This window comes from Leucoraja erinacea, chromosome 8 (genome assembly GCF_028641065.1).
Source record: "Leucoraja erinacea ecotype New England chromosome 8, Leri_hhj_1, whole genome shotgun sequence".
In the NCBI taxonomy this organism is placed as follows: Eukaryota; Metazoa; Chordata; class Chondrichthyes; order Rajiformes; family Rajidae; genus Leucoraja; species Leucoraja erinaceus.
Window position 1 is genome coordinate 14,442,489 of NC_073384.1, and position 14,009 is coordinate 14,456,497.

Here is a 14,009-nt window from a genome sequence, read left to right on the forward strand (position 1 = left end):
TTCTTCACACTTATATTTATGTTTTTTTTTTATCATCAATGACTAGGATGTTCCTGTACTCCTGTGACAAGCTTCTCAAACCGAGGTTCAATTTCCTTCTCCAAAGCAACCCGCATTACCGAATCAACATACTGAAGTGAATTCCGTCTTTTGGATTTCAGTTCTACCAAGGTCGAAAATCCTTGTTCAGACAGGAAAGTTGTTGTCATCATTACTAGTGGTTGACGGGCCTTCAAGGCAATTGATTTGTATTCAGGGAAAGCAAGTAATCCAACCCAATAGTCTCCATGGTAGGAGTACATATCATAAGATGATTTTTGAGTGAAGTCATAATGAAACTCCATCAACACTACTGAAATTTCCACCAAAATCTGCTCGCTTGATGTGGCTGGTGATAAAAGGATTAACTATCCACATCTGATTTTCCAAGTCCTGCAGATGCTTCTGAGGAAAATAGGTTTCAAAATGTTTAGACAGCAACTGCAGATGGTCGGAAATGATGTCCTTCAGTCTTTTCTCCAGATCAAGTTGCTTTTCTTCCCACTCACACTCTTTGAGGAAGCTTTCCAAATGTGGGAAATTGGAGAAATTGTCTTTACGAATGTTACTATGCCACATGGTGATCTACATTTTCATGGCTTCTATTTTCCCAAGGACATCGAAGATATCACCTCCTTTACCTTGAGGTGACAAGTTGAGCCGATTCAAATGTTCAAAAATAGAAGTCATGTACCACAATTTGGCCAGCCAAAAATCATTGTTGAAATGCATTGCTTTCACGTCACCTTGCTCAGTAAAAAATACAGACAGTTCATTCTTCAGGGACAGTACTCTTTCAAGGACTCTTCCACGTGGCAACCATCGAACCTCAGAATGCAGGAGAATCATGTGATCTGCAGACATATCCTTGCATAGCTCTGAAAACAGCCAACATTTTTTTGCTTGTGGGCAAATAGCATTGACAATTTTCACCACATCCTGCAACAATTCTTCCAGCTCATTTTTCTGGTCATTGCAACAAGTGTTCAGTTTGTTGGCAGCCAGTGCTTCCCGATGTACACAACAATGTAAAAAGGTGCAATTCTGGGATTATTCTTTGATGCGAGCGGTGGCTCCTTTATCCTTGATGTTTCCCCCATCATGGCTGCAGCACCGTCTGTAATCACAGCAACACATTTGCTGCAAGATAAATGTTCATTTTCCATGAATTCATCAAGCTTGGAGAAAACAAATTCACCTGTAGTTTGCTCTTCGACTGGCAAGCAAAAGAAATAATGCTCAACAATTTTTCCCAAGCTTTGATCCAGGAAACGACAATACACAATCGTTTTTAATGTCCGTAGTTTCATCAAACAGCAGAGCGAAAAATGGTGCTTCCAACAGTTTCGCCATCAGCTGATGCTTCAGATCTTCAGCAATCACATAGATCGAAGTTTCATTGTGTCATTGGACAAAGGGATTTGCACTATTTTATCCACTGCTTGCTTTCCACCATGTGGTAGATAGGCAATGATTTTCAAGCACGGTTTGACAACTTTCCCAGCCGCTGTGTATGGCTTTTTTTCTTTCATGAGCACATGTGCTATTTGAAGAGTGGCAAGAAGAGGTTTTTTTAGTTGCAGTGTCATTCTTTACCATCGACTGGAAGAAATTCTGCTGCTTCCACGAATACTCATGAGTGTTCTTGAAAAACTGTATGGACTTGTTTTGATGATTGCTATGCTTTGTTCTTAAATGAGTCTGTAATTTTGAAGGAGCCAGGCACTGGTTGCTATATTTTACACTGCAAAACATGCACTGAGCTGAGGGAGTAGAGCTTGTTAGTTCACCTTGGGGAAGGAAAATGCCATACTTGATATATTCTTCGTTCCACTTTCTTTTCTTGAGTTTTGAGGAGAGGGTACTTTGGGCCTGGTTTTCTTCCAAGATTGCCCTGTATTTGGCTCCATCCATCTTCCCATCAACTCTGACCAGCTTCCCTGTCCCTGCTGAAGAAAAGTATCCCCACAGCATGATGCTGCCACCACCATGTTTCACATTGGGGATGGTGTGTTCAGGGTGATGTGCAGTGTTAGTTTTCCGCCACACATAGCGTTTTGCATTTAGGCCAGAAACATCAATTTTGGTCTCATCTGACCAGAGCACCTTCCTCCACATGTTTGCTGTGTCCCCCACATGTCTTGTGCAAATGGGACTTCTTATGGCTTTTTTTCAACAATGGCTTTCTTCTTGCCACTCTTCCATAAAGGCCCGATTTGTGGAGTGCACGACTAATAGTTGTCCTGTGGACAGATTCTCCCATCTGAGCTGTGGATCTCTGCAGCTCCTCCAGAGTTACCATGGGCCTCTTGGCTGCTTCTCTGATCAATGCTCTCCTTGCCCGGCCTGTCAGTTTAGGTGGACGGCCATGTCTTGGTAGGTTTGCAGTTGTGCCATACTCTTTCCATTTTCGGATGATGGATTGAACAGTGCTCTGTGAGATGTTCAAAGCTTGGGATATTTTTTTATAACCTAACCCTGCTTTAAACTTCTCCACAACTTTATCCCTGACCTGTCTGGTGTGTTCCTTGGGCTTCATCATGCTGTTTGTTCACTAATGTTCTATTACAAACCTCTTGAGGCCTTCACAGAACAGCTGTATTTATACTGAGATTAGATTACACACAAGTGGACTCTATTTACTAATTAGGTGACTTCTGAAGGCAATTGGTTGCACTGGATTTTATTTAGGGGTATCAGAGTAAAGGGGGCTGAACACTTTTGCACGCCACACTTTTCAGTTTTTTATTCGTAAAAAAATTTGAAAACCATGTATCATTTTCCTTCCACGTCACAATTATGCACCACTTTGTGTTGGTCTATCACATAAAATCCCACATGGTTATAACGTGACAAAATGTGGAAAAGTTCAAGGGGTATGAAAACTTTTGCAAGCCATTGTAGTGTCTTAATCTGCAAGCAAAACAAAACAAGAATCAGCAAATTCAAGTCTATATAGTACTGTTAAACAAATCTTCAAAAAATAAGGACAGCTTGTATGCATGTTGCAAACAGGCAAATGCATTGGTAATAATGAATAACAATACATGCGTTTTTATTTTAATGCATCATCCACCCCGAAATTAGGCTATATCGAAGTGCAAGGTGACGCTATTAGAAGTACTGAGAAATCAAAATTTAAAACTGAAAATGTCATCAATCAGTTAACAACTGCACCACAGAGCAAATATTTTAATAATTTTTTTAAATAATGTATGTAGATTTTGAAGCCATAACTGATATACCAGATAAGTTAACATTAATGTTTGAACACAATGACCCACGTGCTGTTCCCGCACTACCCTGGCCATGTCTGCAGCAGTGGTGTGATGTAACCCGGGTTACCAAATCAAACTCACAAAATACCAGTCGCTAGAATAGAAAATGCAGAATATCACAACAAGAAAATGGCACAATCTAACTTGAGATTGCCCAAAAACAGAGCTCAAATCTCCTTAATATACCTAGAATTCATGCTGCTTGATGCAAATAAGTGTTGGTAGATTGAAGTACAGTAAATATATATAGAATTCTAGTTCTGGCAGAACAGTAAATATATATAGAATTCTAGTTCTAGCAGAAAGTTAGCTAAATTAGCAACACAAAGTAAAGTTACAACAGTTGCCTACAGCGATCCTCCAGTGTTGCCATGTATAAATAAGCAAGTTCGGTTTTCCGACTGTGCATGCCCAGGTCAAAGGTCACCACACATAAATATTGCTGGAAAGCAGTGGAGCTGTGTACAACGAGACTTTCATTTCTTCCGTTTTTTCCAGCTTTGATTCTTCTAGGTAAGAAAATACTGCTTTCAAACTATGAATAGTATTTATTGTTCCTTCGTTAAAAGGTAAGATTATTTTGATTATTAAGATTATTTTGTCGTTTTCATTGCTTTATGCTTAGGTGAGGGAGCGAGATCGTGCTTGCCCGTGGTTGGGATCGGGCCCGGGTCTCCGGCGCTGTTGAGTTGCTGCTGGGCCATCCCCGTCCCCAGGGCGGGGGCATTCCCCAGTGGGCTAGGGACCGTCGGCTAAGCCCCTCTCCTTGTCAGTGGCTGTCAGTGCCGGCGGGGGCCAAGCTCTGGTCATTGGCGCGGATGCACATGGGGTGCTGCGGTGGGTCGACGGATCAGGCGTAGTTGAGCTGGAGTTGGTGCTTCTTCTCCGTGCTGGTTACGGGCCTGGGGCCGCTGGTGTCTTCAGTCCAGGGCGGTCGGTTGGCCCGGCGAGACAGGCGGAGTTGACCTGGGGTTGGAGCTTCTTCTCCATGCTGGCTATGGGCCTGTGGCCTCTGGTGTCATCGGCCTGAACACTCAGGCCGTCCCCCCGGACAGGGAAGGGACACAGGGGGGGAGCGGGGTCTAGTGGCTCTTCAGCAACGCTTGCAGTGGGCAGGGGGCTACTGGTTCGATCCCTGGCTGTGGGTGAGGCGCGGGTCAGGCGTAGTGTGCGCGGGTCTCCCGCTCTTCCCCCCCCCCCCCCCCTGTGGCTGGTGTCGTCGCTCTCCACTCAGGCTGTTCCTTTGGACAGGGGGGGGGGGGGGGGAACGGGGGTCCAGATGAGCAACGCTTGACCATTGGACCCTGGTTCGATCCTCTGTGGATCGAGTTTCATTCCCGCTCCCCCCCTCGCTGTTCATCTCCCGCTAGATTTGAGGGGAGAGAGTAGTACCATTGATGGGAGTCTCTTGAATCGATTTCAGCATTCGTATAGTGAAATTCGAAATTAGCAGTATAGTGAAACTATCTCGAAACTATCATCGTTATGTTCCAGTCGGAATACATTAATTTTCCTATTATGTGACCACATGGCACCCCTGTTCCTCAGATTAAATATATTTTTCCACATAAATTATGAATAAAGATAAAAATTTATAGTTTCTTCAGCCAGCGCTTCGTTTGCTTTTTCTTAATGGTGAATGACAAATCCCATGAATCCTTGCGTTTTTCGGAATACCGAACTCACTTATTTATGATCCCACTACCTCGTCTGGTCTTCCCTAAAAGGTTATATTACAGTAAATTTGGGAAATATCCTGCTACTTAAACCATAGGTAGAGAGAAAAAATCATCAAATTTCCAGCTACACTGCCATTAAAACCAATAAGAGTTTACCAACCACTTTTAATGGTAATGCCTTTTTAAGTATAGAAAAGAAAAATATATATCTAAATAAATTAAGTCATTCACCCCTCTAGTTTCATTCACCCCAAAATAATTCAATTTGCCCTTGGTTTAAGAAGCTCTGCTTTAGACATTAGAGATAAAGTGCGGGAACAGGCCCTTTGACCTACCGAATTGACCAGCACTAGCACTATCCTACACTGTGGGGACTATTTACAATTTTTTTTTTAACCCAAGCCAATTAACCTATAAACCTGTGCTTCTTGAGTGTGGGTGGAAACTGGAGCACCTGGAGAAAACCCAACCAGTCATAGAGAACATACACACTCCGTAGACAGCACCCTTAGCCAGGATCGAACCCGGGTTCTGGCGCTGTAAAGGGCAACTCTACTGCAGCGCCACTGTGTCAATCAATAAAGGATGTTTTATTGTTAGTTCTACCACTGTTATTTGCATTAGAAAGCAGCCACACCAGTCTGTGGACTCTACACTGCCAACAAGGCAGGGTTATGGCTCTCTGAGGACGAGCAGGCCAATAATCAAATGTAATAGAGCTAGGCTCTCTATGTAGAGCAGGCAGTGAATAAGGCAGATACATTGACAAGCTTGAGAAATGTGAGTACCAGTTTTTTGCACTGCACATCAAATGAATGGAGATGGAAAAAGGACATAATCTGAAGTCCGAGAGGTTGGTCAGAAATCCAGTGACATGCAAGAAGTGAAGATATTATCATTGTTTGTAGTGGGGCGGGAGATATTTGGGACATTGGTAGATCAGTTGACACCAGAGCCTATGGACAGGATTGCTTATGAGGGCACAATAGATATTTCAAAGATGAGTTTTAATCTTCTGCAAGAAATGTTCAGTGAATGTGTGGCCAGACTAAAGACACTGGCAAAAAGGTACAGTGTTCCAAGGTGTTTAGGTTGGACATTGATGGATGATTTATCAAGCAAAGCTAATATGTTTGAGGGAGTGTGTAGAATGACCAGTCATATGGAAATGCTGTTTGTGCTCATGGAACATCTTTGTTTGGGGTGCTCCACACATGCACTGAGCAGAACTGGTGTGGACACAAGTCAACAACACTGGCATTTGAGGGTGCTAAATGTGTAGGAAGGAACTGCAGATGCTGGTTCAAACCAGAGATGGACACAAAGAGTTGGAGTGTTTTTTGCATATTTTTCATTCGTTCTATATATCTCTATCACCGTCTATATCTCTCGTTTCCCCTTCCCCAGACTCGGTTTGAAGAAGGGTCTCAACCCGAAATGTCACCTATTCCTTTTTTCCAGAGATGCTGTCTGACCCGCTGAGTTACTCCAGCTATTTAGTGTCTATATTATGGTAAATGGTTGTCCTGAGGCCAAGGTGATTGATACAGGTACAGATCACTCACTAATAGGTTGTAGCAGGTAGCAGCACGAGAAGGTTCCTCAAACAACAGAGGTGTATCACCCCAGACACATGCAGTGCCCTCCATAATGTTTGGGACAAAGACCCATCATTTATTTATTTGCCTCTGTAATTTGAGATTTATAATAGGAAAAAAAATGTTTTTTTTTAAATCACACGTGGTTAAAGTGCACATTGTCAAATTTTAATAAAGTATTTTTAAACATTTTGGTTTCACCATGTAGAAATTACAGCAGTGCATAGTCCCCCCATTTCAGGGCACCATTATATTTGGGACACATGGCTTCACAGGCATTTGTAATTGCTCACTTGAGAATCTCCACCTGGGGTTTCAAGTGGATTTCTGTGCTACACCACAAACATGTCAAGCAATACGCTTCACAAACAATTCAAGCAACAGTACAGACACTCCCCAACTTATGCAATAGGCAACTTTCGTAAATTCACACTTGCATAAACAAGTCTGTAGTCAGTCCTTAGTGCAATCAAGGTAGTTTGTAATTTCCACAACACTGTACGATCACTCAAATTTACATCGGAAACAAGCCGGCAATGGCAGCGATGCTTACCCAGAAATCTGTGCACCACAGAATGTGCCCTGGACACAGCTGAGACAGTTAATACTCTCAGCGATTTATTTCAGGCGGGGATGCCAATTCCGAATGACGTAAAATCTGACTTGTGCATGGGCTCACAGAATGTAACCTCACGCAATTTGGGGAGTACCTGAAATAGGAAAGGAGCCCTTAACAGGATGTGGAGCCCAGGTAGTTTTTTTTTAATTTTAATATAAATGGTATTGGACCAAGAATGATTTGGGAAAGCCCATAATTATTTTTATTTATCAACCCGCCACAGATGAAGAATCAGGATGTCTGTGTTGAAAACTGGTTGGAAGAAGAACGGAGGGTAGCAAAGGTATGGAAAACTCACTGGATGGGATTGGAGGTGGGGGAGTGATTTTCAGTGCTCTTCAGTCAACTTTCCTCATGCTTCCTTGCTTAGTGCTGCTGCCTGATAACTGTTCTGAGCCTAATGCTTTGTGCACTCTCCCTTTGACTGTGTGGGCTTCTTCCGGGTACTCCGTTTTCTTCCCATGTCCCAAATACATGTCAATTGATCGGTTAATTGGACAGTGTAAATTACTTTAAAAAATCAACTGAGTTGATGCACTCAAATGGGACCTGAAAAGATGCTCAGGTCAATTCAGTCTATCCCACATAATGCAGGTCATACATCACAATACAACCCCTCCTTTAATCATTTAGAACCATGTGACATTTCAGGCAAGCCAAAGAAAGAATGATAAAATCCAAGCCAAATTAGTAAAGTAACAATCTTGGATATTCTTCCGACTTCCTGGGATATTGACACTAGTCCACAAGACAAATCTGGCTTTGATAATTCAGTACACACGAGAAAAAAACAAGAAGACCAACTTGGTGATCAAGATTCAGTCAGTATCGGATCTCAGATGGAGGAATTTACTCCAATGAAAAGCTTTTGCATATTGGCACTCGTTATATTGGTTCCCATATGCTCTGGTCTGGTCTGGCAGTGATGCCAAGAAATAAAACAGCAGAAGGACAAGTAAGCAGAGATTGTGTGGATAAGTTGCAATAGGACAGACTTTTGTTAGCTGGTTCTGTGCTGACAGCAGTACCCAAAGATGGGGAGGGGCAGGGAAGCTGTTATACAGACAGTTCTGCGTATTTCCATAATTTGACATAATGTCCAATGCTAATCTTGTGGGGGGGGGACCAAAATGTTCAGGGGAAAAAGTGTTTCCATGTAACCTTCCCACAGCATTCAAACATCATTGTTGCTTAAGAACACAGCTGCCACTTTAGGAGTGACCATCAAAATTGACAAGCAAGCACCCGGACCCGAAATAGCTCCATTCCTTTTTCTCCAGAGATGCTGCCTGGTCTGCAGAGTTACTACAGCACTATATGTATACTTTTGCTTCCATTGACAATTGCAAAAAAAATGTGCACTGTTGGCCTTCCTTTAATAGGGCCAGCCCTCAAGTCCAGTCAAGGAAGGTTTTTTCCCCTCTAGAACAATATTCTGCACTTTGTTATCTCTCCCTCTTCTCTCTATCTATTGTACTTGAGTTTGTCTTGATAATATTCTTGTATAATATTGTGTGATTTCATTTGATAGCATGCAGACAAAAGGCTTTCACTGTACCTTGGTATACATAACCATAATAAACCTAAACATACTAACTGGGGGGGGGGGGGGGGGGGGGGGGGGGGGGGGGGGGTGGGGCAGGTCACAGCATCGGAAGGAGCATCGGAGGGGTAAAGTCACACATCAAGGGAAGGGGCAATTCAAACAGCGACAGGAGGGGGCATTCACAGCAGGGGGGGGGGGGGGTAAATCAGACAGCAGTGGGGGGGGGGGGGGGGGGGGGGGGGGGGGGGGGGGGGTAGGCCACACAGCTAATTGGGGGGGGGGGGGGGGGGGGGGGTTTACAAGTCACAGCAGCAAGAAGGGAGGCAAGTTGAGCAGCCCGATTTCAAGATTCAGTCAGTACAAGGCACTGGTAAACAACGCAATGTTATTATAATCGGATGGTAATAGATCTCTCCCAATGCCATTATTGGATGGTGGTAAATTGTCCAGTGTTTGTCATTTCCTAATTGCTTGTCATCCTATTGTCCTGCTGAGCATTTCCAGACTTGAATCTGTGCTTTGCTTCGCTTTCTTTCATTTGTAAAATTACTCACAGTAGTCTTCATGGGAGAGAAAAGCCCCAACTGTTGTATGTATATGTAATAGGTAGCATTCACTTGCAGTTATGAATGCTGGAATAGCACTCGGCATTGGAAATACTTGCACATAATATAGCCACTGGAGGCCGTCTAGGAATATAAAATAGTGGGAAAAAGGAATCAGATAGGGGAAGCAAACAAAGGAAACGAGAGAAACAAAGAGAACATTGTTTTGATCATGTGCCAGCTTTGTGGTAGACAATTCTTCCTATGTAACTCCACTTATGTAGCAGTTCCCATCTGCAACTCTGGCAGAGTTTGAGACAGAAATTCATACCTTTAGCTCATGTTAATAGACCCACCAGGCCATTTCCCAAAGTATTGTAAATAGGCAGTCATGTTTACTCACTCATTGCTGAGCACACTGTGCCATAATACAGTATTACAAGAACTTAAATTACATTTGAAAAGGATGGATCAGTTCCATTTTTCCCCACTGTGTAAATCTCTGAATATGTTGGCTGGTCAAATGAAGCTATGTTGAATAAAGTCAGAAAAGTATCTAGTGTGATTGAGAATATGGGAGAGCAGCCCAATGGCATTTTACCGCTGCAGATCAATGCCTGCACTAATTTCTTAAATTGATAAATGTACTAGTGAATAACCCCAAATTATCCCAGGGTGAGCTAGGTGATATAACCATATAACAATTACAGCACCGAAACAGGCCATCTCGGCCCTACAAGTTCGTGCCGAACTACCGTATAATTACCTCCTCTCCGGTCCCTGCCAGTAGTTTAATGTGGTTTCAAATGACTGGTCAAAGGTGTATTGAAAAAGCGGACATTTTGTGCAGGGACCTATCGACATCAGCAGTGAGATGAGGGGTTATGGTCAACACATTAAATTCATGATTCCATTTCCACACAAAATGTCTCCATCCAGCTGCCCCCTAGCAACGTTTTTGTACGCCCCGAAACAACAGAGCTGCCACCGAGTGCGGGAAGCTCTCTCTCTCTGGGCGATTATTGCCGCCTCCAGCCAAACATTCACGGTCATTAGAGTTATATGAAGCGTTGCTGGAGCACGCAATTAAGGGAAGTTGTTTCTCTCCCTGACACACCCCCTTTTTTAAATATTACCTGCTCAAAAAGCAAAAGAAGCGACCCTAGAGGACCAGAAAATAAAATCATGCATCCTTAGCTCCAAAACAGCTCCACAAATGAATGTATGGGAAGGAGACAGAATAAGACGGGGTGCGTTTTAACCGACCTCCGCCGCGTTATGCTGGATGCAATGCAACCAAGTCTTTGCCTTCGTAAGTGTTTGACCCCATTCATTCCCCCTACCATACTTAAATATAATCACCTCACTACCATATTAGGATAGCAAGCTACCAAATGACCTTGGATTACTGCTGCGAACCGGAGGGGCGGTCTTTACTTTGCAAATATATTACATTGCTATAAAAGAAATATATATATATATCCAAGGCGACAAAACTCTGAAGTTAACTTTTTATCTTTTCCCTTGCAGCAAACACACGTTTAAAAAGTTTGGTTTAAAAGTTAAGTGCTTCCAAAAAACCCCCGGCATATTCGTTGAACGTTAAGGGATGTGGGTGGAGGGGTGAGAGAGAAAGAAGATGCATTGCAGCAGGAAATGTGGCTATGCCGGTACATCAAGTTACTTAAAAAAAATGTAAACCGAGGTGATGCCATGATTGGAAAGGAGTGCATTTGTATTTATACATACAAAAAGCAAAATGTTGTGTAATGAGAAAGGAGGAGAGGGTGAAATGCGGGAACATTGTTTAGTTAGGATTCGTTACACCGCGGGAAAGGTTGGGGTGCAATGCCCCGGTTGCAATGGGGTACATTTATATGTCTACATGTAAAAAGTATGTAGTGTAATGTAGTGGAGTGAAAAGGAGCACACAATGCAGGAAGATAGTTTAGTACGGATTCGTTACACCGGGGGGGGGGGGGGGGGGGAGAGAGGGGATGCAATGCACCGGTTGGAAATGGAAAATTTATAAAAACATACAGAAATATTTACATACGCGTATAAACATACATACACGTAAAATGGGAAGTATAGGAGAAAGGGGGTGTGTGCGCGCAATACAGGGATAGTTCAGAACGGATTCGTTACACGGGGAGAGGGGGGGATGCAACGCCCCGGTTGGAAAGGGTCCATTTGCATTTATACATGTAAAAAGGAGAATGTAGTGGAGTGAAAAAGGGAGGGAGTGTGTGTAATGCAGGAAGATGGTTTACGGTGAATTCGTTACACCGGGGGATGGGAGGGCAATGCTCCGGTTGGAAGGGGAGGTGGTGGGGGGAGGTGTACCTCGGTTCGCTGCATACATGTAAGCGGGTGAGAGGCGTCCGTGACGGGATGGGACGGGCCGGGCCGCTCTCGGTTGGCTGGTCAGCAGCCGGCGCCGCCTCGCCCGCCCTGTGCCGAGCCTCGCCTCAGCGCCCCGGGAGCTCTCAGCCCACTCCGGTCATGTGACGGCGAACGTAACGGAACGTGCAGCGACCGTTTGGCAGTTGGGTCGCGAGGAAGGCGGCGGCGGCGCGAGCGGCGGCGGCGGTGAACGGTCCCGGTCGGCGCGCGCGCGAGAAGAGAGGGGGGAAAAAAAGCCTCACCACCACCACACCGGGACGGTGGGAACCGTGAGGGGAAGGAGAAAGAGAATATATATATTTGCAAACTGAAAACAAACACCGCACGGACCAGGAAGAGGTCGGTAACCGGGGTGGGCGGCCTCGTGTGTGTTTGTGAGGGGAAGTGTGGAGGCTGAGGAAGGCCGCTTAGGCCCAGGCTCTGGGCCCGGCTCGGTGGCGGTTGTTCCTAGCGGAGACGGTGGCGCCGCGATGTGGGAGAGGGGGTTCGCAGTTGCCGGTGAAGGGGTGGGGTGACGCCGCAGCGACTCTCGCTCCCTTTGTCTGTCTGTCTCCCTCCACCCACTCGTCCTCCCCGCCCGCCCGCGCCGACGCGGTACAAGGTGGTGCGGAAGGGGCGGCCGGCTGCTGACCGCGCTCATCCGGTCACACGGACGAGAAGGGCTGAGCCACGCAGCACCATCAGCCAACCGGGCCAGCGGCGACAACTAGTCGCCGTCGCCAACCTCCCACCTCTCCTTTCCCGCCCCGTCCTCCGCTCTGACCTGCAAACCAGTCACCGCCAAAATGGGGGCGCCGCGCACCTTTTCTTCCCGCCCGTCTGTCTGTCAACGAGTGAAAGCAAATCCCTCCTCGGCGACGACGAGCGGGCTTACAGCGCGCCTCCTGACTTACTCCGATCGCACTCCTCCTCTTTCTTCTCCCTCCCGCCCTCCCTAATCATTTTAATACCAGCACGTTGGCGTGCAGGTTTCTATCTGCCGCCTGCTTGCTTCCCTTAATTTTATTTATGTTTTTTTTCACGTGTGATCGGATCCTCCCTTGCGCGTGTATCCGAGTTCTTCGGGCAATTTTAGCCGACTTTTAAAATATGTTTTATATCTCCTCCCGTGGAACTTAATTGCTCTACTCACGTGTAACTTTAACATGTTTTATATCACCTCCCGTGGAACTTAATTGCGCTACTCACGTATAACTTTAGTCCCAGCTCAGCCTCTAGTTTTTTTTAGTTCGCACTTCCTAACCTGCGCCGGTTAGATTAGTTTACGTTGGTATCGTGTTTGGTGCCGACATTGTGAGGCGAAGGGCCTGTTCCTTATGCTGTATTTTTCTGTTCAAATTACGTTTTATAGGGAAACGTATTAGATTTAATTTTATTTAAAATAAATATAAAAATGAAATCAATCGTTCTCCATCGCCGTCATAAGAATTAAATGAAAAAGAAACATCTGAGGCACGAACGGAGGTTGGAAATAGATGACATTTTAATAGGCTGCACTCGTAGCCTGTGATATGAAATGGTTTCGGTGGTTGCAAGTTTTACACCGATCTGGTGAATGTGCCTCTTAAAATAGTAAATGAATGCCCTTATGTACCATCGCCCCATCCTCGGTTTTAGCTACCGTCCAACTTTGCGAAATCATGGTAAATTGACAATTGTTTCTCCTCCCAAATAATGGATAAAAAAATAAGTCGCACAACTACAGACATTTCATCGACAACAATGCCACAAGTTCCATACTTAACTGTTAATCAGTAGTTAAGTTGTTAATAATCAGGAAAAATTAAATTACATCTAGATAAACTGCAGTGTAAATCAATATTAAAAGAAAAATTATTTAAATCAGTTACCATCGTAAAGATGAGCAGAAAATGCTGGAGTAACTCAGTGGGTCAGGCAGCATCTCGGGAGAAAATGGATCGGTGAAGTTTTAGGTTAGGACCATTCTTTTTAATTCAACCCAAACAACCATTTGCAGGCAGTGCTTTTTTTACTTCAAACTAACTATATTTTCATTTTCAAACCAAATTAAGGGTACTCACAGTGCTGTAAACATTTGTTCAGTGTCATTCAGAGCTCAGAGTGACAGAGACTAATTGACAGAGCTCCAGCTTGCAGAGACTAATTGAGGCGCACCACTTCCTGGTTTTATAGTCCCTTCCCCTGCCTCCAGTGGGGGCAGCAGAGAGAATGGGGAATTTTATAAAAACATTAATATCTCTGTCATATTTCATCGACGGGAAAAAAAATCCTCGGCACACATACGGCGGAGGGGGGCTCTGAGCGAGGTGGCCAAAAA

The 14,009-nt window shown here is 44.5% G+C and overlaps 1 protein-coding gene and 1 long non-coding RNA gene across 4 annotated transcripts in view; one reads left to right on the forward strand and one right to left on the reverse strand.

Moving 5' to 3' along the window:
• Positions 1–12,613, reverse strand: LOC129699342 (uncharacterized). The gene is made up of 2 exons (XR_008723832.1): positions 12,474–12,613; positions 1–2,952 (listed from the first exon to the last, which is right to left on the reverse strand). It is a non-coding gene; the product is annotated as an uncharacterized LOC129699342 (long non-coding RNA).
• LOC129699341 (zinc finger and BTB domain-containing protein 2-like) overlaps positions 10,516–14,009 on the forward strand; it is a 26,461-nt gene continuing 22,967 nt past the window's right edge. For 2 of the 3 annotated variants that reach the window (XM_055639020.1, XM_055639019.1), the window contains exon 1: positions 11,862–12,049. Coding sequence is in view for 1 of the 3 variants with exons in the window: in XM_055639017.1 (XP_055494992.1) it covers positions 10,590–10,616 (27 nt within the window). In the remaining 2 variants the exon portion in view is untranslated. Of the gene's footprint in view, positions 10,617–11,861; positions 12,050–14,009 lie in introns of those variants that run through there. The other variant, XM_055639017.1, reaches the window with a different exon arrangement.